This window comes from Denticeps clupeoides, chromosome 4 (assembly GCF_900700375.1).
Source record: "Denticeps clupeoides chromosome 4, fDenClu1.1, whole genome shotgun sequence".
In the NCBI taxonomy this organism is placed as follows: domain Eukaryota; kingdom Metazoa; phylum Chordata; class Actinopteri; order Clupeiformes; family Denticipitidae; genus Denticeps; species Denticeps clupeoides.
Window position 1 is genome coordinate 16,037,096 of NC_041710.1, and position 27,908 is coordinate 16,065,003.

Here is a 27,908-nt window from a genome sequence, read left to right on the forward strand (position 1 = left end):
AAACCTCCCAGATTACTTCAGACGTCTCCCTGTCTGATGATTCCAGTTTCTTGCCTGTAGAACGGTTGGGGGGAAGCTTCAAACCAGTCGTCTCTAGGTATGGAATAACAACTGGCGCACATTCAGAAGGATTTCCAGTAGCACCACATATCAAGGCAATTTTTCTCTGAAAATAACTGAAGGTAGAGAGTGAACAAGGTTCAAGGTTTTATATCGAAATTCTGAGTAAGAAGCTTATGGAAAATATGGAGCAAGGATTACTTTTGGGAATTTGTAAAATAGAAATTGTACCCTACATGGCCTCCTTGTAAAATGACAACAATATATATGTGTGTGTGTGTGTGTGTGTGTGTGTGTGTGTACATGCACACACACACACACATGTGCATATGCCATGTTAATAGTAGGATGTGTGTGTGTGTGTATAGTTGCTTGATATAATTCATATTATTATAACTAATACATATTGCTAAATATGCTTTTAAGTCACTAAATGTCACTAAAAATCAGTGTATGCAATGTTTAAATATTAAATATGTATCATACGCATAGAAACGCGAGTGTAAAAACACGGGGCGCCCATTTAAAAAAGCGGTGCTCCGCATTGTATTTACATAAATTCATTAGTTACACGCATCAAGGAAACAGCCAGTTCACTGACGCGCTGCCAGCGGCCAGCCCGGCCGCTGAATGTGGAGATTGTGCGGAGGGGGCGGGGCCACGGCGACGCGCAGGAGCGGCGCGGACCAATGGCAGCGCTTCACGCGGGCCCGCTGATACCTGCCTCCTTCCATCGATATCGGCCGCGCCGCCGCGCCAGCTGTCGGCCACATCTGGGCTGGAGGCGTCCCGGAAACTTTACGTTCGGGCTGCCGCGACGCCGACTGAGGGGGTGGTTGTTCTAGAACTTTTTTTTTTTTGTCCGTGTTCGAGCGCACCGTAGCCGCCGCCGCCGCCGCCGCGTGTTCCCACCGCCACCGAGCACGACCGCTTGTTATTAGTTGTTAAAGTCAAAGTTCGGCTGCTGAATGAACGCTTCTCGTCAGCGTGTGGCGCCTGTACGGAAACGTGAAGAGGACCGTCAGGTAGTATATTTAACTTTCGCTGCCGAACACAGCCGCGTTTCATCTGCCACTGAAATAGGAAAAAATCGAGCTTTTTTTTTTTTTTTTTTTTTTTTCAACTTCACCCCCTCCTCTATTCAGGCTGGAAGGACCCCAAAATAAAGCCCCCCGGTTTCTACTCCACAAAGAATCATTTGAACTTCTTACCGCAGCAGCAGAGGGACATAAATAGTTGTGACATGTGGATGTAATTTCAGAAAGAAAAAAAAGACAGATGCTGAGGAGCAAAAGCTCGGTGGCGGCGCGCCGAACGATGGGGAAGCAGCGGAGACGCGGCGACTGAGTCTTGGGGCGACTGCGGACCGCAAGCCTTCTTGGTTTTTTTTTTTTTTGTTTTTTTCTGAGACAGATTGTAGAAGTTTTCAGATTTTTTTTTTGTTTTTGCCTGGGCGGGCGTGCGTGTGAAAGTGGAGCTTCCACCGGCTTCTCGGGATGGGATTCACCTTGCTGATCCACAACCTCTCCCTGCTGCTCTGCGTGTCCCTACTCAGCTTCGTCTACGGCCTGGTAAGTTGTGGCTCAGTGTCACCCGAGATGACATTAAAGGCCATTTTCCAGTGAGTTTGTATTGGAGTGTTCCACGTTAAAGGTGCTCCAGTTATTTTCACACTCGGTGTCCAGCTATGAAGTGCAGCTAAGCCTCTTAATTCATTCAAATACGCAATCATGTAAAATATAAATGGCCATTGTTAATAATAAATTTGCCCTGCTCCCCTTCTTGCATCCACTGAGTCGGGACATTGAGACGCGCTGTGACTTTGCTGCTGTAGATGTAGAAATGGCATCTGGTAAATCCACATGCCGCGTGTGATGGTCTTTATTTCAGTTTAGGGTGTGGTGGGGTCTCTGCACGATCCCATCCATTGATGTGGCATCGCGGAGCGGTGCGCTTCGTTTTTTGCTCTGTGGATGCCTTGCTTATTCAACAGGCAGCGAAGCCTGATAAGTGGGGTAAGGCGTTCGTGCCCAGTCAGTCATGTGGTGGAGCAGGGATGTGGCACAGCTGGCTCTCAACAGAGCCCTATGGGTGTGGGAGTGACTGGAGTACAACACACCATTATTATTCTCTTTTTTTACAATAGATTCAATCTGCTGTCTGTCGGTCATTACGGCAGTCATGGGGTTGTCATTCCTGGGGTGTTACATAAAGAGTTACTATGTTTTGATAAAATTCCCAAATTTGTTGGTTGGCCGTGGTTAATTTGGCATGTTCAGGCTTTCTAAGCGGTGTTGTTGCCACTGGTCTGGAGGCCCCATTTTGTCACCCGTGGAGTATTCTTTGTCATTTTAGAGCACAATTGAAGCAAAATAGCTTCATGTACTGTAGTCAGAGACACATCCTTTTAAGCCAGTGTGCGGCGGACAAAAATTGGGAACGACCGCTGCACTGTTGTCCTTCATGAGACGTTTCCCTTAATCAGAAGTAAGTCACATGAACACAACTGAAGATAAAACATCAGGCACATACATCTGGTTACCTGGAAGCAGCCTGTGTCCCTTTTTTATGATCAAGTTCCACTTCATTACCGTTCAGTCACAGCAGCTGCAGAGCACAGTTATTTGATGTTAATGCAGATGCGTTTCTTTCATAACAAGCACAGCAAAGATTAAATGGGTTGCAAAAAAAAAAAAAAAAGATGTCAGTGGAGTTGAATGTCAAACATTTTGCAAATAACGATTCTCATATGCGATGATAGCTATTTTTTTTTTTGGGGACCATAACAGTGATTCTCCACACTGTTATCTTTTTGAGAAGATTTCTGAAATGCCAGTATAATATAATCTCTAGGTATAATCTCTGAGAAATATGGTTTGCGCTGCAGAGTGCAACGCCGGCAGAGGCCTTTGATATTTGGTCTTTAAACTACATGTTTACTGAGGACGCCACAGGCAACAATGTCACTTATGGTTAGAATACCTCCGCATTGGAGACTTCCTTAGGCCTAAGCAGCTGCACTACCGCTTGCATTCCCTTTTCACAGCGCTTGATTTGGTTGGAAAAAATGCACAAGGTTCCTCACACAAAATGCCATATCCACACAGCACAGGCAATCTGTGTTGTTAGTGTAACTTACTACGCCAATTCAACTATCAAGAAAGAAATGCCGCTGTGAGGACCCTTAGTGTGGCAGTGAATAGGAATGTTTCGCATTTGTCATCAAATATTCAAATCACTAACTGTTCATTTAATCAGTAATTAAGTAATCAAGGACGCGCACATTTGCTCTTCGGCTGTGTTACATTATTCCATTTTAATTTTTTGATATCTTGTGTATAACAGCTGTTGAGATTGCTAGGGAGAGAATGGAGCGTTCAGTTTTTTTCAGTTTTCTGTATGTTTTCTCTTATTTGAAGATTTGGAGGTATTCATGAGTAAGCATGAATATCCTTGTAATTGCTGCAAAGTGCGGCTGACTGAAGACGTTAATTTTAAAAAGGAGACTCGATACTGATGCCTTTTTTCATGCGCTGGAAATCCGCAATCAATTCATATCAACCATTTTGGACATGAATGGGTGAAACTCATGTTTTTTGCAGTCACCATGTCAGCTTTGACCCTCTACAAGAATCCTTGCTGATTGGCTTTCCAGTAGTGTGTTGTACTGGGCACAAATTGTGATGATTGCAATCAGACTGGAATTCAAGCTTGGTGACCTTGTGGGGACTTCAACGTCAGTGTCAGTGGTTCAGTTGCGTGTTTTATCATGATGGTGCTTAAACTATAATCACCTAAGAGAATAAAGGACACTACGCTATACCATGTTGCTTCTGCATTCCAAGGCCATTGATTTGTTTTGAAGAATTTGACACTGAAGCACATCAGTCCATAAGGTCAGTTGAATTATTGTATTCTGACATTCAGATGCTTCAGTTCTTTGTCGATTTCAGTTAAATAAAAATATCTGACAAATGAATCACTGAAGCAGCATACCTTCAGAAACTGTGTATATGTGTGTTAGCTTATGTTTGTGTGGCAGCGGGCACTTTCAACCAGAGGTGGGTAGAGTTGCCAAAAATTGTTCTCAAGTATGTTAGTATAGTGTTGTCTTACAATAATATTACTCAAGTACAAGTAAATCTGTTGCCATCCAATTCATGTGTTAAAAAGACTCTTGTTTTTTATTTTACATTTAAATTAGGTACTTCGGTAAAAAGGCCATTATTGCCATTTTCCTGGCAGATATCAATGTAAGCATTCTACAGGATTGGCAAATTAAATATAATGGTGACAAAAACTTTACTGTTTTATAGTTCTACTGTATGATTATGCCAAACCTGGATAGTGGGGTGATTTATTGAGAATTTAACCTTGTTAAGATACAATTTGGTAGAAAGTTTAAACCACCTTGATTTAAAAAGAATTAGCATCATGGCATCAATCCATAAATCTGTAGCAGATTGTAAATGCTACTGAAGATTAGGATTTACCTCCCTAATGTCTTACCTCAGGGATAATACGCTTGGATTTTGATCCCAAAATTGAATGCATTAACAGAATGAATAACATCCTGCATGTGAACAGAGGTCAATGGATTAAAAAGTACAGCGCAGCACTTTCCTGTGCACTATAACAGCAATTTATGGAAATAGGCATGTTAATAAGAAAAAATGACTTGGCCTACATCTACGTGTAAACGTGGGTTACAGTAGTGGCATTGTTTTTATTATTTAGACAACTGCCTTTCATTAGCAATGAAATGTCCAGAAATGTCCTTGTTTTCTATTAAAATACGTTAAATCACTTTGAATAGAAACCCACATTGTGGGCAAGTGTAAAGTAGGCTTCTTTAATCAGTGTTAGTGTTTAGTGTTTTTAACTGCAAAATTAACTGCAAAATTGTTTCTAATAATCAATCAAAATGAGTGAACACAGCATTCCATTGGAATTTATTTTGCTGATAAATGACCTCTTTGCATTTATGTAGATATTCCACTTATTAACAGATATTTTTAGGTACCTTAGTCATAGTCAATAATAACAAGAATTAACATGATTTTGGGTCAATAATTATTCTGTAAAATAGGGGGAGGTTTCTAAATGGTATTTGATATGGTGAGCTAAGAAAAACTATACATCCATGTAATTTTAGAAAGGCACAAGTGTTTTAAGCGCTCACTTTCCGAAGGAAAAGTACATTACTCTCACACTCATCCTGAAAATTCTGGGGATTCATGTAAAATTCCATTCACATGTACATGTCAATGGAATGACTTTCTGTCCTGCGTAATAAGAAGCTGTCGCAGTTATAATGTGTGGAGACAACAAAAACGAGTTCTCAGCTTTCTCCATCTAAAACTGGTTAATTGTTAGCTAGTTGTCTCACGTTCAACAGACTGGAGTGAAAGTTCATGACTCAGCTGCAGAGCCGGCCTGTTCATAGTACAGACTTCAGTTTCACTGGCCTGGTAAGGCTATACGATGGCAGTGTTTAACTCAGGAAAACGTTGTTTACTTGACTTTCCCTGACCTCCTTGGCTTTTTTTTCTTACAGTTCCACCTCAAGAATGTGGGAGTGTGAGTAACTCAATGCCACTTTTACAGCAGCCTAAGTAGGTGTCACGGCCAACACAGATAATTTAATGAGAAATATTTTCCCTGTGCAATTTTGGATGTTCTCCTCTGAAGCTAACTACATCAAGAGACAGGGCTCTTCAGAGACAGTCTGCTGTACATGCCCACGCTAAATATTGTTTAATTATCTGTTCCAGAAAATGATGTTATCTCCAAGTTAGATTTAGCAAGGTGACTTTGAAACTACAAATACCTTTATAATGCCTCTTTGGGAAGGTTAAACGTTTTGAGAAGGTAAAATGCAGCCAGTGCTGTTGCCTGTGTGTTCGGAGATGCTCAGTAAGACTTTTCCATACTGATTTCCATACTGTCAAATGTTAATACAAAAAATACAAATTCTAACCCTGTCTAGTTGGACTGAAAGAAAGAACTAAAAAAAATAACATGCTGTATGATGCAAATAGCACATTTTTCCTACTACATTATTGACATCTGAGCATATTTAAATCACATAGTGTTTGAAGGAACTAGTTAATGGCACCATTTTTGCCCAAGACATTAAGTTGATTGGGTGTCAGTCAGATGTGGTTTAAAAAGAGTGACTAATCTGTTCTTTTGACTTAATCTGGAACAGTTGAAGCCTGAAAGTGGTTCTTGCCACATGTGGACAGTTGACAAATGTTTGTGAGACTTATGTGGGGAGGATGGCTGTCTGTGACAATTGAGACTGCATCACATTGTCAGGCCTCAGGAAATCAGCTTTTTAGAAGCAGCATTTGTGATATTTTTTTGTGTTTTTTTTAGATGTGGCTCATAGAGTGGCACATAGTTACCTTGATTTCATACTTTTCATATTGATTGGCTAACATCAGATGCACTATTCTTAGTAGTATATTAAATTGTTCTGTAACATGTTATGCTTTTGTTAAGATCCTGGGGGATTATCTACAGCTGTGTTCAGTGTGACATTTTGTGCAATTTCTTAATGCTGAAATAATATAAATGTATACTGATGCTATAAAAGAACGGCAAATATTTATTGCAGTGCAATTATTCATCTGCTTGAATGTTGTGATTGTTCTGAAAACCTAGGCAATTATGCAAACAGATCACTATTCTTATGATCACATTCACAAACAACATACTCACTAATATCATAGCATAACTGTGAATTCATGTGCAAAAGGACATAAAGTACCATGAGGTAGTGCCATTTCTATGAAGTGCACATTATTTTTAAAAATGTACCTTTTGATAATTTGGCCCTGCTGACTTGAAATTCTTTCTGAAATAGCATGTTGAGAGTTTTTTTTATACAATCTGTGAGGTTAATCAGCTCTCTTCACCAAGATTCTCGTAGCAATTTGCATATTTTCTTGCCATGTGCTCAGGTCCTCAAGACAACAAATAGAAACTTCTTGTTTTCAGAGGCTCATTCATATTCATATAATGAGGGACCACTAGATGGAGCTGTTGATTATGAAAGCGAAAGTTGAAAAAAAATATTTAGCATCTTGTCATCTCTAAAAACTTTTTTCAAGACTCATTTGAACAAAAAGAATGAGAAGTCAGAAAGAAGGAAATTAATAGTATTTTTTTTCACACAGCGCTGTGCTGGACTACTTCAAAAGATAATTTGTTGTATTCTTGTCTCCTCATTTCGTTTGCCAGTCAATCTTATGGTCCTGAAATTCCAAGTGCTCCTGCATATTTTAACTCACAGCCTGACTAAATTGCATTGACATGTGAAAATTGTCATGCACACAACTTCCCTATGAGCAGTTCCCTGCCCACTCAACCCGCACACCCATTTTTGCATTTGCATTTCAAGCATGCCGGCTCACATCACAGATAGATGGCATGTGCCTTTTAACTCAGCATTGACGAAGGCTTTAAAAAAATGGATTTCCAACAAGGTGCAGAGATTGTTGTCACAGCCAGCAATCCTGGATCTTGTTATTTATTGGATTGGTGATACAGTTTTGCATTCGGGCTGAGCCAACCTCTTGGCAGGGGCCTTATTGCAGTGAGAGGGGAGGATTTCTTAAAAGGACCTTTATTAGTTTCATTGCAAACCTCTGGGGCTTATGGGGTTTGTAAGTATGCACTGCGCTGCTCCAGATTTTCCAGTGTAGAGTTAAGAAATCCTAACTCTGCCGCACAGGCAGAATACTAGCCAATTCAAATCCCGCTTCAAACTCTGAGCTGTAATGGGTGCAAGAATTAACCGTAAGGCTCAATGTGTCTTTAAATGGGCTTTAAATTGAGCTCATGGTCCTGATGTTTACACGCTGGCAAGAGTTTATAAAATTGAAAGACATTTCCAGTGCATAGCCAGCATCTCCCAGGTGCAGATTTAGAATTCAGGTCAAATGAATTGTTTTTCTGCTCTGGGGGCTGCTGGGATGGCGCATGGTGCTGATACAACGAATCAGTCCCCGAATCCCTTCACGATCCAGGTCTCGGTGCAGCCCTCTCTTCACCGCACCGAGTGAAGGCCGAACGTTTGGGTGAGTGAGTCATTGACTGCGAACATGGCCTCAGTTACGTTGTAGGAAAACACAGGGTCTCATTTATTCGACGCAGCCCCGTCTCGGCGGCCCGACATTAATGCGTGCAGGGACCACGTACAGTAAATGTGTGCTATCAGTGTCTCAGAGTTCACATTCCTGCCTGTTGATATGAAGCCTGACTTTTTACCCTGATAAACTTCTGCCACTTTAAAATGTTTAAGTTGCTGATAGAATACATGTAATGTCTGTGTTGTGCATTTAGTAGAATGATGGCTTCAAATCAAATGCTTGTTGAGTAGACTACGGGGCGTGGGTTTTGGATAAAGTGCAGGATTAGAGAACTAAATGCTGGAAGAATGTATAATGTCTAGCTATACAGGAGCTATAAATAGACCCAATATACACTTAAGTGTATCATGATAATGTTTCGGAAAAGGGGGCTGTTTGATCTAAAGAAATAAAAGCTGCACCAAATGTTCACATATTATTACATAACTTTAGGATACTAGTCTTTTCTCACGGCTACATCATTTTCACATGTTCCTGCTTTCACACACCTCTGTTCTCAGAATAGCTTTCCCACAGTTGCTTATGTCATATGGTGAACGTTTATTGCTCAGGTTACAAAAGACCCTAAACAGAGCCAAGACTGTTTAGTCTAACTGTGGAAAATCTTTATACCCACCACAGAACTTTGATTTCTGAAGCTCGGGGCACTTGGAGGAGCACCAAATGATCCCATTACATACACACAGTCACAACCCTCCCAATATGGCTCATATTTGACTTCATTCACAGTACAAAAGCTTCACAAAAGATTCACACAAGGAATGTAGTACAACTATGATATCTGACACGCAAATCCATGAAGCACTCCATATTTTAGTGGGGCAGTGGTGGCCTAGCGGTTAAGGAAGCGGCCCTGTAATCAGAAGGATGCTGGTTCGAATGCCAATTCGCCAAGGTGCCACTGGGTTCCACTGAGCAAAGCACCGTCCCCACACACTGCTCCCCGGGCGCCTGTCATGGCTGCCCACTGCTCACCAAGGGTGATGGGTTAAAAGCAGAGGACACATTTCGTTGTGTCACCATGTGCTGTGCTGCAATGTTTCCCAACGACAATCACTTCACTTTCACATCTGAATCTAGCACCAACATGGCATTTTGTTGGGCTGAAAAGACACATGGAAGTGATAATATCCGATGATTGTCACTCTCTTTACGGTCCCTCCATCAAATGACCAGCTGCTTCTGAATGAGGTTTCTAAGTCAGGGCTTATACAGCCATGAATACATTAAAATAAAACACATATTCACACCATCCTACTTCTGTTTTGCCCTTAAACAAAATTTGCATAAACCAAACCAGACAAACATGCCAAAACATGCCAAATGTTGCAAATGTTACCTCAGCCCTTGTATGTTTTATGAATTTTAACAAAAGAAAGAAAGACTTTCATAATTTGTTTACATTTTTATTTGTCCTTTAACTTCAAATATTGAGTGATTCCACTCCATTCCACCAATTTAAAGAGTGTGCGCGTCCCTCATTAGGCCAGGCGAGTCAAAGTCTGTTTTTGTTTGTGCCTTCAGCATTGCCATAGGACAAGTTTCTACATATGCAGATTAGCTGGTAAGGGAATATTAGTCATTTGTTTTTGCAGAAGTGGTTCAGAGTTCTCTCTCAACCTGTTTCGCATCTGCCACTAACAAGCTACGGGCCCAATGACATGTTTCAAAGATGCCCGTGGATCCCTGCAAACACTAAAGAGTTCAGATAAGCTCTTGAAGTCTGTGGATTCTCTCCAAAAATGCCCTCCCCTTCCTGACCCGCAGACTCAACAGCACTCAACTGGTTATTCTGCTGCTCTTTTATCCTAATAGTTTTAGGCAGCGAAATAGCGCTGATTGAATTAATTGCACAATTTCTCAAATGTTTATCTTCTGTTTGACCTTCCCAACAAGGTCCACTCACAAAGACCTTTTTAAGAAGCTAATCAAGGGGGAGGAGATAGGGATAGACACCTAGCACAATTAGCCACCCCCTGATTATCGGGCAGGCCCACTGGCCACTGGATGTCGGTTCCACAGTCTTAATCAGCTGCTGCTGCACAAATTTCAGGCCGAGCTGAGAAACTGCAGTCATGTTGGCGCCGTTGGAAGCCTGATGCCAGTGTGCACTTTTACTTGTACATTGGCTCTGTTATACACAATTTCACTTATCCAGCCACACACTGAGGAGGCGGAACCACATTAATATTAAAGATGTAGCGAGAAACCTTCGCGAAGCCGCCAAGCTGCATGACACTTAAAAATGACATGCATTGTGTGTTGCAGTTAGAGCTTGCTGTCCTATCATATAATTAGTAAAAAAAAATCTGGTTACTGCAGAATTCTGCATCATTTATTAAATGTTTCTCGCTTTTAGACCACAGGAGCACTTACAACCCAGCGGTACAATTGTCCCCATGTCTACTTAGAGGAGAAGTATTTCACTAGATGTGTTTTTGTCTGGTTACATTTTGAAATTTTGTACGCAGTGAAGTCTTTTTTAAAACGAGAGTGGAGTAGTGTTGAAAACCCTTCCAATCGTATTTGGAAGAACACACCATGGCTTGTTCTGGAAGGAAACGTTGAAACAGCAGGGCAGGGAGGTGTTCATTCAGCCATAATCACATCCAGTGCATGACCTGATGTTCCCATGGGAAAGTGGCATTACATTTAAAAAAGGTCCTCTGTCTCTTCTGGTTAATCTCACCTCCCATAAAAATGGAAGTCACAATAAGTCGTTGAGAAGCATTTTTCTCGACAGAGGCGCCCGTTGCCCACTGCTGTTACATTTAATAGCTGCATTTAAGGCTTTTGGAGATATTTTGATAAGAAAAATGGGCTGGCAGGGCGGATGACATGATGTTCTGTATTTAGTTCTTCTAATTGGTGAGTTTTAATATCCCTGTTAATAAAAATAACAGTAATTCATTGACAGCGTCGATGTCATTGAAGAACACTTGTTTTGTGATAACCTTTTCAGCCAGGAGGATCTTGTAGGTGGGATGACTGCCAGCTCCGGTGCGTTAGTCAGTATGCCCTTTCATTCAGTACAATGTGACGTTGATTGCAGAGGATTCTTATTAGAACTGGATGGAAATAGCTTAAACGGGAGGAGATTTTCTTCCCCTTTTTAAAGTTTGGAAATACAAAGCCTGTTAATTGAAGCACCCTCACAGAGTAGTCTCAATAATATAAAAATATCCTAAATAATATGGGTTATTTACTATTGGAAATTACATTTTCTTTTGGTGCTCTCCTGGTATAAGCAAGTCATCCCATCATCCCTCTATTTCCCAAAGCTCACAAAAAACAATGATGTAAAATGATTACAGAAAGAAAGTAGGATTTGGAAAAGCAGCTATAATCATTGTAATCATTAATAATAATTTCAGTCAAGCCATAACCAGCTTTAATCATGTTTGGTTATAATAAGTATATTTTAACAGGTACTGACTTTCTTTCTTTAAATGTAGAGACGTTTCATTCTGCATCCACAGAACTTTGTCAATCTTCACAGACATACCTGAGTTTTCCAGTTTCACTAAGACCTGCATAATGAATAAAAAAAAATGTGTTTAGTTTGTGGTAGATAAGAGTCATAAGAGTCCAGAGGATGAATTTTTGGGTCTCTTTTAGGATGTCAGAGCCTTTTGGTGAGGTGTAAGGTATCACTTTAGTAACTGACATAATTCCAATTAATAATTTCCAGCGAGGAACAAATGAACACAGAGGCCATATAGAAAGGTTTGTCCCAGGTTTGTTATTTGGACATCACTCACAATAGGTAACCATCACCCTTTCAACTTTCAAACACATATCTAATCAATTCACATTAGATTTAAATGTTTCTATCACTTTTGAAGCAAATTCCCTCAGGGGGTCATGCTTTATTAATATTACAGTAATTCTGTTTTGTGAATTGTATTTCAGCTTAGCAATGCATTATGGGAGATGGTGGATGTCTTTGATCATGTTATTTACGACAGTGTTTCTTTCTAAACATAAATCATAATCCATAGATTTAGATTAATTATGCAACTGCTGCTAAATCTGGGAGTGTAATTTGGGAGAATAAATCTGTATCATATTGCAAAAACCTCATTAGCTATTTCTTTGAAATGTACAGGAGAATAATGGATTTTAACATGATGAAACTGGACACTACCTTTTCCAGTCACTTATGCTATGCTATGTTATAAAAGATTTAGTACCAAAAAAAGTTTCTTCTTTTAAAGATTCATGGAGCCATTATGACTTACCTGCAGAGCTGGAAAGAAAACAAACTTTCTACATACCTATCTGCCTTGGACTGGAAGGTCACCTTAATGCTTGGTCCACTGAATACTTGATGAAATATTTTCTCCCCAAGGCTGCAAAAGGAAACCATTAAAATTATTAATGTAAGAATATAGACACACTTTCTGTATACGTGCACCTAGGAACAAAATGTTTAGCAAGCTGATAACTGCAATCAGGAAACTTATTTCAGGTCTGCACTAGACTGAGGACCAGGTTAATGGATGGCTCTCCATCACACTGGTACCATAAATTACACCATCGCATGAATCGTGGTTCTTTAGCATGCTGTCATGGAAAACAGGTATCACTTTCCACAGCATAGTTTATTCCATTACAGCTAAATGTCACACATGATAACACTTCCAATAAGGCAAGGTTATCTATGTCAAGTGACTTTTAGAAATATTTTGCATTATCTCCCAGCATTATCAAAAGTTAATGTAAACCTGACCTTTAGAATTTAACATCAGTGACCTATTTTACATCAGTGACCTCTTCTAGCTTGATGATATTCATGTAAATGGCTGGTCTGCTAGCACTGTGGCGATGCCTCTAAAACAAGATGAATATGGGATTACCATTACATTATATGACTCAAAAGAACATCTGCACAGCATCTACAAATAGAAGCAGCGCTCTGTAAAATATATTTTTAAAGCGTAATCCAGATAATGCATGTCTCGTCAGGATCATGGTCCATGTGCTAGAGCCTCGACATGCTTCCTTTTAACGCGTATAGTATTACTTGTTGTCATGGCAACAATTTGACCATCATTACCATGCTTTACCATTCCTCGTATGCCCGTTAATTTACTTGACTGTGTTAATCTCCATTAGGACATGAACTGCCAAGTTTTTGATTGTCCTAAAATATCCATGGTTAGTGTGTTAAGCTTTTGATGAAAATTAAAATACACTTGTGGCATGACTTTGGACAGCAGAACATATACTGTCTATTAAAGTTCTTATATAACATGAAAGGCAAAATGCTCCATTTTCAATTAAAGGGAACAGAGCTGGGAGAGGCCAGTTCATGTCGGCAACACACAATGTTTCCACGTGAAACAAACTTGTGTTCTTCAGCTGTATCTGGCCTGGACAGGGTATAATTAGGAGCTGAATGCTGCTCTAAGTCAGAATGTGGTTTTGCAAGCATTTCCAAGGGACAACCAGTCTTGTGGCTTTTGGTTTTTATCATCAAATGCAAATTGCACAGTTGAAGAGGAGTGGCACTGAGTCATAGAGTTTATAATATCCAAGAACCGGCTCCCCTAAAACATTCATGCGGCGCAATATGTCAGAAGTTCTTTTTTTTTCCAGATTGCAAACCTTCCATTAAAAACAAGATTCAGTAGGACGGTAATTTATAAGATCCCCCTCTCTGTTAAAAAAGAAATAATCCTGATCTTGAAATAATGGCAACAAGGAAGGAACTGTTGAGTGATACCGTCAAAGTAATTCCCATAATGCAATGTCAATATTCTCAACATACACATGATGAAGTGTGATATCCAAAGGGATGTCTTGCCTTGTGTGTTCATGCAGGAGTATTGCACACATGTTTCCTTTCTTCATCAGGACACATAAGGTCATTGAGCTGTTTAATTTGAAGGCAGCATTTCAGTGTCAATAACACATAAATTTCTTTTCCTGCAATAAAAATGATTGAATGTTTGGTGGTTGTATCCTGAAATGAACCAAAGAAAATCTGGCCAATTCCTGTTCACTGAAAAAAGTAAGAAGAATGTTTTGCTTGAACTAAAGTGCAAAATCTAGTCAGGAAACAGAGGCTAAGAGACAATAGATCTTACCTCAAAGATCTATTCTTTTTGAACTATGATTAGCTTGTTATGCAAAGGTTAGATTGTTGGATCTTGTCTCATAATTGTGATTTTTTTTTTTTAATCAAAAGTCTAAGCAAATTTTCTTGTTGGTTATAATAAGGGTGGAAAATACTGGGTGAAATAACCCAGTTAGGAAAAAAAAAAGATTTATGCCTTGCACCTTTAATTTACAGCTAATTTTACCTGTGGCCTTTTAGTTTAATTCTGTTACTCATGGATGATCCATTTGTATTATCTATGACCCATTAATCATTATAATTTTATATTCAAGAGTAATACTCTTTTATAACTTGAAGAGCTTTTCACAATTCATATTACAGTAAATGGTGCGCTAAATAACTTCTGAATCTGGTCTGTTTTTTCCAGAGCTGTTTGCATTGCTTCTGTTATGTCAGGCAGAGAGTTGAGAAGTTCTGAAGGTGGCCAAAAGCATTAATTTCTTAGAGACCAAATATTTGCTTGTTAAATACCACTGCTTGATAAAGCCAAAGGAAGAGCTCATTACAAAATGAAAAGAGATAAAAAATTAGATTTGACATGCTAATCTGCAGTAACAATAGACCAGCTATTACCTGGGTCTTTGGAGCGTGTAAGCCATATTTCACTCAGCCAGGGGGGTGCTACCAATTTTTTAGGCAGAGGGTCTTTGTTTCCAGGGCACGTTCCGTGAAATACAATTTAAAATGGAGTGTGAAGTGATTATCTGCTTCAGTGATATGTTCATACAAGAACTGTTACCCTGTCCATTGAGAACAGATTCATCATGTTTCACAGATTGTTACTTTAAATAATATGTTGGGGCGACAGCAGGCATGTGCTTTAAATGAGTCAAAAAGGTCACATGATTTGGACACTTTACAATGGTGTGACAAATCCTGTGCAGAATGGTGGGTCAATTGCAACAGCCATTTTTCCTTTGATAGTGCCATTTGCCTGACTGAAACAGCCACTTGATTGCCAGCAGAGTGAACCAGTTTCTCATGCTATTGATTGCTGGGAATAAACCTGAATGAAATTTAGTGCCAAAGTTGCTTTATTGACTAAAATTTCCATTTGTCCCATCTTGCTCATTCTGAACTCTTTAAACATATATTTTACATGAGAGAGTAGTCTGAAGCTTAAGCATTTAATATGCATGCAGACAGCAGAATATGGTATAAGGGTTTAAGAAGGTTAATCTCTTCCTGTTTTCCTGTTCTTTACCAAATGAGCATTAGGAGATTTTTATGACTCAACTGCATTTAAAGACTAAATAGTGTGGATGAATGTAGGTTGCATTAAAGTGTGTGTGTGTGTGTGTGTGTGTGTGTGTGTGTGTGTGTGTGTGTGTATGTGTGTGTGGCCTGTACACACAGTACAGGCCAAAAGTTTGGACACACCTTCTCATTCAATGTGTTTTCTTTATTTTCATGACCATTTACATTAGTAGATTCTCACTGAAGGCATCAAAACTATGAATGAACACATGTGGAGCTATGTACTTACACACACACACACACACACACACACATACACAGTACAGGCCAAAAGTTTTACACACCTTCTCATTCAATGTGTTTTCTTTATTTTCATGACCATTTACATTTGTAGATTCTCACTGAAGGCATCAAAACTATGAATGAACACATGTGGAGTTATGTACTTAACAAAACGTGGAGACCTGGCCTCCACAGTCACCAGACCTGAACCCAATCGAGATGGTTTGGGGTTCAAGACTGTTGGAAAACCATTTCAGGTGACGACCTCTTGAAGCTCATCAAGAGAATGCCAAGAGTGTGCAAAGCAGTAATCAGAGTAAAGGGCGGCTATTTTGAAGAAACTAGAATATAAAACATGTTTTCAGTTATTTCACCTTTTTTTGTTAAGTACATAACTCCACATGTGTTCATTCATAGTTTTGATGCCTTCAGAGAGAGTCTACCATATTGTGTGTGTATGCATGTCATATATTTATCACATGTAAATTTAGACTGTATGAGAGGGAAGACATCATTACATTAGCCAACATGTCCTGTCCTGTTCAGTTAGTTGGCCATTTAATGTTGGTGATCAGAAGGGGGTGGTATAAGTGTAGGAAGTTTTTTTTTGTAGGAAGTTGACTTTTTGAAACATTTTTATCATAATAAAATATTATACAGAACCACTAGATGTTGTCCTGTTAACATCATATGTCAATGTGTTTTTATTGTCTCTTTTTCAGACAAGCCACTCACAATATGGTGGCAATGTCAGCGTGTGATGCTGCTGATCATTAGGAACCTACTGACATGCCTATTTTATATTTCTTAAAAAAAAAAAAGAAAAAGCCAGAGCTGTTACCAGTACTCTGAATCGTCATATAGGATAACCAAATGGTGTTGGGTCAGAGGGGGAGTGGAAACAGTGCAAAATTAGTTATAAATTAATGTCAGTATTTTAAGGAAATGTTTTAAAGGGCAATTTATTAATTGATGAGTGGGCAATTAGATTATCACAAACTGTTGGAAACTTTGTTCAGAGAAATGGTATGGTCCAGGCCTATAAAGGCTGGCCCAAGTTATTAGTTAGGTGAGAGAGATGATTGGCTGTTTATTATGTATTATTTATTCCTCAATGTATTTACTTTGTGTCATCTTCCCTGCCACCATCACTGCTCAGCTGTCCTGCACAGGGGGATCTTCAGGTCCTTCCATTACAATCAGTCATCATTAATTCTGGAATAAAACCTTTAATCCAAACTGTTTCAAACCAAACCCGATTCAGCACTAATCTGTGTATCATTGAGGTAGAACCTCATGCACCAAGCTCTGCATAAGCAATACTTTGTATATGTTTAATTTTTACTTTTTTTGAGAAAGAGAGAGAGGACATACAAACGTCCCAAAGCTAAATCATGTGGTGTGTGCTTCTATCTAACTTTTTTTTTTTTATGTAAAAAAAAATGTCATTTTACTCATGGCCTGTTGCCAGTGGGCTCTACAGAAAGAAGACTGTGTGTTTGAATGAAAAGCTGTAAATAAGAGCATGCACGCTTCACCTTCGGATGCTTGTTTACTCTAGTGGCTGGGAGTGAAGCCAGCGGAGGCAGTCATTTTCTAAAATAATTGTGAGGCGCAGACTAATTACCCGTGATCCTCCTCTGGGGAAGGCTTAATCCAAAATGATACCCCTGTATCTTGATATAAAGGCAGACGATCATTTTGGCTCAGCAGGGCACCAGGCACGCTGCTCTTCTTTTGTCAGCGTATCAGACTTTCGCAGGATGCCAGTGTGTGTTTGTGTGAGTGTAGTGGAAATGCCTGAAGTGTGTGCGAGTTAAAAAATAAATTCGCTCGTCTCACTGACTCACATCTGGCTTGTGTTTCCCGAAACAGCAGCTGACATCTTTACAAAGACTTTTTCTGAATAAAGCCCAAACATCAGTGTCTCCCTCCGTCTGTTTGACTTTTTTCCCCCTTCCCTCGTTGTTCTGTGAGATGGGAGGAAAACAACGGGAAGTGTCACAACACAGCAAGCGAATTAATTGCAGAGTGGTCCTGCCCTGTAGAGCAATGGCTGAAATTTGGCTGGCGTTAACGTCCGGTGAAAGGGCCAAGAGCGATGGCGGGCACATGATTGTTGTTTTGGAGGTAGAGCATTTCTCCCATCTGTCTTCACTTCCCTCTCCTACACCAACTCACTCTGGGCTCATCGAGACTTGTCGTCTGTTTCCTCACTTTTTGAGTTCAGGGGTCGCATCTGTATTGTGTTTTTTATCCTTGCTTTCAGCCAACTAGTCTTTAATAGCTGAAAAGTGAATGCTGATTGTGGGGAAAAACTGATGCCATGCCGCTAGGGACTTGGTCTGCACACAAATCGGCACTCCATTGTACGTTAATTCTTCAAGGTTAACTCAAGCATATTACTTACTCTAGTGGCATTTTAACACGGCCTCTGCATAATTTTACACTGGTCTGTAATTTGATGTGATTTATATTCTCTGCCCTGGAATAGGCGATGGAACATTCTATACTGGAGCAGCCAGAAAAGCAAATAAGAAGTATCTCCCCGTATTTGCTCATGGTGAAATGTTGTTCCATCTGTGGTTGTTTACTGGGAATAGCCATAAATGTCTTCCCTCTGTGCCTCCTTTCAGGGCTCAGAATGGACTTCCTTATTTCCTACCTGAAAGCAGAGAAAATATTGATGGATCGAGTATTATGGTTTCAGGTGCTGTGGTTCCACGGCAGTCATATATATTCGTAAGATCAATATTATACTTTCAAAATAAACTGCCTGAATGAAGACACAAGTGCCAGCTCCACCAATGGAGGGCTGGCTGTTCCACGGGGCTGATTGGTGAGCTTTTTTTAATGATTGTCGTTCGGCAGACATTATGGCTGAATAGCCCCAGAGAGACAACCATGATTAAAAGACTCTGGGTTCCTCAGAATGCTTAGGAAACCTCATGTTTAATAAGAGAATGGATAAGAGCAGAGGCTCATCTAATTAAACTCACTTTTGTAAACAAGTTTCTTTGGATTCTCCCCCCCCCCCCTAAATGAAGTTCCTTGGCATGCCCTGATTTACTTTCAGATTTACTTTTTTATCACGGACTTTGTCTTAACAACTTAAGACAAGGCCAAAAACACCTTGCCACTGGACTGTGGAAACACATCGACGTCTTGCAGTGTTGCACTTGGCTTGACGGCTCCCACATGTTTGACATCAGTTTGACATTAACACCTTCTGCGGAGCCTCGGTGGTGACGCTGTGGCACACAGCGGAGTCAGTTTCGAACTTCAGGCAGAAACGCCGGTGTAGCGCCTGCTGAGTGGTTTCCTGCTGATGCATCCTTTAAAAGTTAGCTGGCTGTGAGGAGGAGGCAAGAGTTGTGCTTCTCTGAAGTGGATGACGTTACTCTCCAGGCTGAACATGGTATTCTTTTACAAAGGTTGTGTAAAATTACATTTTATATAATATGATACTCACATAATAGAAGTTAAGTAAAATACTAAATAACAGTAAATAAGGAAACTTACTTAATTTATTTTTTAGAATATATGCCTCTATATATTTTCTTAACTGTCTTGTGTATTATTATTTTTGAATAGAACATAAAATAAATGTCTGTATTTCTTTAAAATACTACAAAGTGTCAGTGTCACCAGGCAGTGCAGTTCTTATGACAGGAAAATGGAAAAGTGTAATGGCAGGCTTAAAAACAGAAGAACAGAGCACTTGTGGTTACAATTCTTCTTTCAACATTGCAGAAAAGCAAAATATAGCTGCTAAAATAGCTCTCGTTCATCAAAACAGGTAATGCATGTGCAATTAAATTACAAAAAATACAGACATACAACAGACTTTTCAAGCCATAAACCACAAAGTTAGTCTATTAGAATTTATTTTCTAAATTGTTATCATAATAAACAAATATCTAGCATAATTTCCACAGGATCTGGGTTGTTAAAATGTTGTGTAATATTTGTCTTTTGGTATTTCGGTGGATATATGAATATATATGTATTTTTCATTCATACAGCATCTGTTTAAAATGCTATTGTGGGCTTGTGCAGAATCTCTGATTCAGGTCAAAATGTTTATCAGCGCAGAATTCAGCCGCTCTGAAATGGTGGCGATTATGAATGATAAATTCCGCCATAAAATGCTGTTCTCATTATCATATCCAAACACACTGTGGCACAGTCCGGCCGAGCCATGCGCTGCCTTTCAGCTGCTAAATAAATGGGGGGCTATTCATTACTTGTATTTTTGCTAGACTGGTGTAAAATAGCGTATTTACTTTTCACCAACGTGTGACTTCACTGACATGAGAAGAACTTAAAACCTGTCACTGACAGACAGGCCGGGCAGCGGGTGTACACCTTGCATGCGAATAAATGTGCAAAATAAACACAGCTAGTGATAAAGACATGTCAGAGTCTCTGTAAGAATTGTGCTTATTTATTTATTTTGTAGTTTTTTTCAGCTAAATTCCGGAACGTTGGCCTGCAGCGTTTTATCAGCTCTTTCCTTTCATCTCCTGGAGAATATATGTGTGTTATCTGATTCTCCATCAGTTGCATCAGAGTACTTCTATCCTTCCAATCACGTTCCGAGGCAGGCGGGTTAGAATGCGTCATTCAGACAAAATGCAGGCTGTAACCTTTTTTTTTTTTTTTTTTATAACCCGCTTCTTGGCCACCTTGTCTTGGAGTCAGATCAGATTAGGGCTTAATGGATGTCGCCTGGTGAGAGGCTTAGATCATCTAACGTCCAGCTGAGTCTATCAACAAAGAACGAAAACGATCCTGTTTACACAAGGCCTGCACCTGACCACACAATTCTCCAAAGCCTCCCTCTGACAGGAATATGAATGTGTTACCAACTTAACAGTTTACATAAATCATGTGGAATTAGACTGAAGGTTGTAGCCCGTTCTCAAGCTCAGGCGAACAAAAAAAAAAAAATCATTCAAACTCAACAAGCTGCCACACTGATTTATGCTCTGATGTTGCTTTTGTAACTGAGTGAAAGTGAGGAGTGAAAGTGAAGTGATTATGTCATTGTGAAACTCTGCAGCACAGCACATGTGCACACAACAAAATACATTTAACCCATCACCTTGGTGAGCAGTGGGCACCTGGGAAGCACCTCAGTGGCACATGGGTGGTTCAGGATTTGAACTGGCCACCTTCTGATTATGGGTTCTCTTACTTACCCACTAGGCCACCAATTGTGTAAACTGTGCAAATGCTTTAAGCCATTAATCAGTGGCAGTGATGACAGATCGACAAATGTGTCCCACTATGGCAAATGAATCGTCATTTTTTGTTGCTGCATATCGGAGCAGTTATTGAGCAGAACGTACAGATGAAAAAAAAATTATTTGTGCTTCCTACAGGCTGATGCTGATGATGTCCTCACCAAAGAGGAGCAAATCTACCTGCTGGTCAACGCCAGGCGAAAATGCGAGAGAGCCATCAAATCCAAACACAAGGTCACAGGTAAGATATTGGTTGTTTTACTTCATTAACTTCAGTTAAGGTGCAAAGGCACAAGCAGAATTGGGCACACAAGCTTATTTAAATCCAGATGTCAACTAACATTTGGGCTCACAAGATTTGGCATCATAAACTCAGGCAACATAGAATTCCATTCCTGTGTCATCCTGACATGAAAGAAGCCACTAAGTCCATGACAGACTATGTGGTGGTGGCAAGTGAAAGCCTATCATTTTGCTAACAGGATATCTCTCATGTAATCTAAAATCCTAAAGTGGGTGGGGATTAAAAACCATTTCAAACTGTTAGTCTCATTCAGACTCATGCTGAATGCATTTCTAATTCCAATTACACCACAATTTGTTCCAACCTCAAATCGTCTTCCTGCTGCCTGTGTTGTAATGCGAGTCACAGTTTGTCACATCAGTGTTTTTAAGGCCACATTTGTTCAACCTTGAGTGCTGCAACTAAATAGTGTAGAACTCTATAGAGTGGATTTTTTCTTATTTATTGTTAAATCAGCCAATTTGTAAGAATTATTTAAATCATTAAAACATTGTGGTTGAAATAATTAATTATAAATAATTGCAATGTTTTAAATTCTTGCCATTCCTGTAGTCATATTTTGAGGGATTTTCATTTTCAGGAGCTTTCTGTAGGACTCAGATAGAGTCTGTAACTGGGACACTCAGGGACGTTAAGCCATATTGCAGTTAGGTCTGCTGTATGCTTGAAATGCAGAAGGTGAACTTCAAATTAATGTCGTGGCAGAGAGCCCAATGTTATTGGAAGATACTTTTGTATTATGGACCATTCATTATTATGGTTGTAACAATGAGATTTGGCAGATCAAATGAATAAAAAGAAATCAATAAACGTGTGATACCTGGGGGAAAAAGATCACTGTTTTTGTTGATTTGACATTTGCATTGTTCTGTTAGGGAGCCTCCACACAGCTACAGAAAACATGTTGTTTGTGTCCTTGGTCTGACAAGTGAAATTCCTTCCACCCATATCCATATAATCCATATAGATGGGGATTAGTGGGTTTACTGGGATGATGACAGTCAGCATTAGTGAATCATTTGTAGTCTGGTGATCTGCTGGGTGTGAAGTTTAAGTGAACATATTTATTTACTTAAATTAAATTTATTATCAAGTGGTAGGGCCTTTATTTTGGACATTTATCATGGACATTTTGATTTAGTTCTTATGTGCAAAATACATTTTGTAAAACCATTTAAAAAGTGATGCCTGTAAATTATATTTTCTGTAAGTTGTATTGTTACACTCCTGTACATCATCTCCATAATTAGTTCTGTTATGTGAGGCTGCCCCCATCATGCTAGATAGCTGGCCCATTTTACATTATACTGTATTGAGAAAAAATATTGCCTCTCATTTGAAAGCCTACTGTACTGTTCAGACCAGAATATGTTGAATGTTTTTAATAGTAGGAAAAGCCTTTTAAAGTCTCTTGGGAGCCTCCCTGATGCCCTCATTACCCAGTCTATAGATTACCCGGAGTGATGAGGCATCTCCAACAGTCCTGGTGGTGCACTATTTCCACTTTCTTCTCAAAGATGATCTTCAAAGGATCTCATAATGTTTATGAAATTTTTTCTACCCCTTTTCAGGTCCTTGTGGGCCATGGTTATTGAAAATGAAACCTTCATGGAAATGCAATAGAAATGGGGGGTTAAGTAGCTATAGGTGAAATGGACAATTGTGGTTTATTATAGATTCTATTCATTGTCACTTATTATCATCAAAATCTAACTTATTAAAACAATGTGCATTTTTTCCCATCTAGAATGTAGACAGATGTAGAATGTAGAGTCGAGGTAGAAAGTTATGCACAGATGTTATTATATCCATTTTGGTTAATTTTGGAATGGATGATATATTGGAGGCAGAGAGTATATTTAACCAAATCAACTAATCAGTTCATGCCACTTTGCCAGCAGGATATTAGACAGGAGCACATACTGAATACTGACGGACAGGTGTGATGGTGAGCAGTTTGAGTCTTAAATCTCCTAATGGTGGTATACCTGGCGATGGCTCACATTCACTGTCGATGTAACATCATCAGACTGAAAAGCTACTGCACACACGTTCCTGCCATCACTGGGACAACTGGATTCTGTTGAAAATGGGACATATAATTGGTGCCTCCCCCTCAGTCAATGTCATTTTACCCCTGTCTGAAGCTCATCCTCTGTCATGCCTCTGTAAGAAAGAAATGAAAAATTCAGTTCGCTGCATCAAACCATTGAGACGGCAGCAGGGAGCTCTGTGTTCAGTACCTGCTGGCATAAAGCTACATGGCGGTTCCTGACAGAGGTTATAGAGAGTGCCACATCTAATAAGCATCATGAGGGGATAAGCTGTCATTGATGTCATTGCTGGGCGGGTTTGTCATGTGTCTTGCTTTTGTGTCAGTCATGCAACTCTGGCAGGATTAACAGAAAATACTTATTTCGTGGCCAAATAAATGAAGTGCAACTAATTTGAAAATACATGTTATGTATTTAAATTGTATAATTGCATTTACAGAAACTGTCATATTGGATATGATTTAATTTGCATTAAAATATAATGAACTATTTTCTAAACCAGCAGTTTATTTCATGATAAAATAAAAAAGATACCCCTTCAACCATTCAGTCCCAACCAAGTATGAAGATATATTTCAGAAGAATATATTTATAAGATATATTTCAGATGTTTTTTGATTGTTCGTAGATAACACTGAGCCACACAGTGCTGTGGAGTTTTCATGCCCTCCCTGTTTCTCCAAAGACATGGTGACTCTGGATTTGTGACTCTACTTTATCTACATTATCTACAATGATATATAATTAATTGTTAGATGTGATTCCTTTATTCATAGCTTTTAGTCCTACTTTAAATAAAATAATACAAGAAATGCCTCTCCGATTGCTAATGGTGTGGTGAAAGAGCAGATCTGTGTCAGCATTTGAGAACCAACACCACATAAGTTCAGTGGTAAAGCAGTTATATATAAAAGCCAGAAGCTAATTTCAATTTTTTTTTTACCCTGGTCTGGGATATTTACAGAGACAAGTTTGGACCTACAGCAAAACTGGAAACGCATGGCTTTGTGGAGGCCCCATGCTTTTATGGAAACCTCAGTTTCCTTTCTCTGTGGTCAGCACAATTGTTTCAAAGTATTTCTAAATAACACATGTTTAGTGGGCCATTGTCTTTGACAGACTATGTTATTATTTTCTACTCATTTTTTGTTCTTTATACTTATATTAAATTGGGTGACTTTGTCAATGGTTCAAACAGGACCTTGTGAAGAACACAACAAACAATTGGGATTGTATACTTCAAAAGCCAGGGCCATACAACTGGGAAAATCTCCCATCTCACACAAGCTGTCCTCAGCACTGTACCCCATAATTATAGCTCTGTGCTGCTTTTTTTGGCATTATTTATTATATTCACTACTGAAACAGTGCTTTAATGCAACTCACTGGAAGGCCAGAGAATAAAAATTGGGTTAGGTTCTCATGGCCCATTGCAGTAGATGCAGTCTTCTGTGGCTTGATGCTTGCAGGATTGAAGGTGTATTCTTGGCAGCAAACAAGCGTGTAAATTTAGCTTCAGTATATATGGACCCATGTCCTGATATATTTCTCCAAAGGTGTTGGTTCTACTTGCCATATGCATGTACCAATTGGAACAGTGCCTGGTCGTCCACAAATCAGGGACAGTGGTCTCACTCACATTAAGGCGTGGGCCTTGTTAGACTATCTGAGCACCATCAACCTTAATGTCCCTTGACATGTCTTGAGACACTGCTTTTTTCCAGGTATCTGCTTACTTTTCCAGGAGGGGAAAAATGTCTGAATTAAGGTTATTTTAAAGCTTGGGCTGGAAAATGCAGTGGCAGTTAAATAAATGCTGCTCTCAGCTCACTGCTTACATGCACACTTTTCAATTTTCATGTCCTGTTTGGGCCAGTTAATTAATTAGTTCATTTTAGATATAATGCAAACAGGAGTAATAATTCATTTATGCTGATTATTATGATGTGATCCCAGTTCAGGCAGCATGACATTATTTCTAGTAAAGTGCTTTATTGCTTATCTTTTTATGCAGCATGGGGGGGCGGACAGAAAACCACCTTGAGACTGCCCTGCTGCTTGAGGTAGTGTTATGAGCAAGAGTGCGTCAGGTCTGACCTGCATACCTGATGATGCTGGGCTCTTATCTTGTGGCTGTTTTCTGACCCCTTTTGGAAGGTTGCACATGTCCTTACAATCAGGACTGGGAGGAAGAAAACAGTGGCAATAGAGGAGGTGTAACTCGTGCAGAGTTACAGAAACATGACATACCGGACTGTTTTGAAAAGCAGCCTACTGTAACAGTTTACTACCATTTAAATTCTGCTGATTTGTTTTCAGGTGTATTTAGCCTAAACTTTTTTGTCCATCAAAGCACTATCTATACATTGAAGTATTTATTGAAGCCTTATATAATACATTTTTGGGGAGTCTACACCAAAATGTAAGACAGAATCACTTTTTCAGAGGTATTTTAGGGTACAAAATTGATTTATATTTAGACCAATATTGTAAATATATTACAGCTTTTGAAGGGCATCTAAAAATGTAACCCATTATTCCACTGGATGAAAAGGAGGAGGTGCAAATGCTCATCATGTCTGTTTTAATAAATGGAATGAAAAACTGGCACGATGGCTACAAACAGAAAACAAAAAAGATTAGCACACAGTCAACATGAACATTTACAATGCATGGCAACCTGTGTTTACTGCAGGCATGCTGATAAAGGGTCCTCAAGCTGTGAATAATCATGACCCAATCAGGACAACAGATGCCAGCTGGCTAAGCCCAGTCTCACCTTGGCATCACAGAGCCCCCCTCTGAGGGCGCAACACAGAGGCACCCAAGAACAGTTATTGGCGGCGGACCCAGACCCTCGGGCATCTACCCTTGCTGCGTCAGGAGAGGCAGACCCGAACCCTCGGGCGTCTTCCTTTTCTGCTGCCAAACCTGTCCACGCTCAGTCAGTGCAGTTGTTTAGGAACCTTGTTGGCCCTGTCCTGGTTAAGCTCATCAGGCGGTGGGCTAGGAACAGTGCCCACCCTGTAATCCTGGACAGCCAAGCTGGGCTCCAACCTCCTCTCCCAGTTCTGGAGCCCTAAACTGGTTAGCAGGGGCACCATCTTCTGGACTACAAGAAGGTGAATGGGGAAGACACAAAATACACACACAGACAAACAAAAAATTGGGTCGTTCAGCTCTGGTCCTGCTGGGTCAGAAGAGGTGGAGTCAGGACTCATTGGCAGCTGGACAGGGCTGCTTCCCACCTCTCTGTGGAAACTGGAGGGCGGGACCTCAGCACTGTGATGGGAAGTAAAAGGCTGGTGGTCAGCCTCCGGCTTGCCGTTGGCTTCTTCAAGTAGAACTCGGGTGTCGAGGAGTATGGAGCAGAGCTTCTAACTAGTCAGTGTGGGCACTGTGGGGTGCACAGTCTATGCACAATCGTCCCACCAGTCAGCCACCTCATCACTGTCATCTGGCTCTTCATCCCAGAACTTTGACCACAAGTGGTACCAATCCCGGGTTAGCGTTACTAACCTGGCTCTATCTATCAGGTATAGATGGAGATGGAGACCTTTTCCATCATTGTAAAGATAGTTGCAAAATAACCCAATGCTCAGCTGGGTTTAGATATGATTATTAGAGGTCATGTTCTATTCATTTTCTTGTGGATGGGGGCATCATCATCATCATCATCATCCATCATCACTGTTTTCAGGATGGAAATGTTTCATCACTGCTTAAGGCTGATCACTCACAATCAGTTTGATCAGCTCACAATTGTTCTGCAGATCCTCTTTTTTCCAAGGGTATAATTGGATGCCAGGGAGAGAGAGTATAAGGGAGAGCAGAATATAGATCATGATTTTGAGCTGTTACTATGGCTATTGATGGGCTATTGTAGTGAAAAATCACTCCAGACCATCACTCCACACATCCAAAGCACCTGCCATGTCACAAAGTCTGTGTTCAATACAAGCAATTTCTATTTTGATTTTGTTTTTTTAATCAAACGTCCAGTGTCCTTTAGCTGCCATAAAATAATGTACAATGCACCAGTTAGACCAGCATGAATCTGCAAAATCATTAGCTATTTTGCTTATGTGAGTGCAAGGTGAGAAAATGAGCAACGGAGCACAGGAAACTTGCTGGACGGTGCAAAAATGGGTGGTTACAATGTCCTTTAGATAATCAGAATAGGGCCCTTATGGAAAAAATAGGACCCTTATGGATAAAAAGAATTTCTACTTCAGATGAAGAACCCGTTAGAAAGTTCAGCTTTTGTTAGGGCAATTAAAATGCCATGGGGTGCTTTAATGTGGTGCGTTTCAGAGTCTTGCAGCTGTGATTAGCAGGCTGACTTGGAAAGGAGAGCCTTTGGTCAGTGAGTGACATGCAGATGGATGCAGACTGTGGATTGCTGGTTGCATGTGCTATCGGTGGGCCACCCTTGGTGTTCCGAGCAAACCTCTAGTTAGCTCAGCTATTCTTAGCACA

At 39.9% G+C, this 27,908-nt stretch overlaps 1 protein-coding gene across 1 annotated transcript in view; it reads left to right on the top strand.

Moving 5' to 3' along the window:
• Positions 1-839: 839 nt before the first annotated feature.
• The window catches only part of pth1r (parathyroid hormone 1 receptor), a 43,499-nt gene continuing 16,430 nt past the window's right edge, over positions 840-27,908 (top strand). The window contains exons 1-3 of the mRNA XM_028977848.1: positions 840-1,085; positions 1,206-1,631; positions 21,210-21,312. Of these exons, the coding sequence (XP_028833681.1) occupies positions 1,557-1,631; positions 21,210-21,312 (178 nt within the window). The 5' untranslated portion in view covers positions 840-1,085; positions 1,206-1,556. The remainder of the gene's footprint in view (positions 1,086-1,205; positions 1,632-21,209; positions 21,313-27,908) is intronic.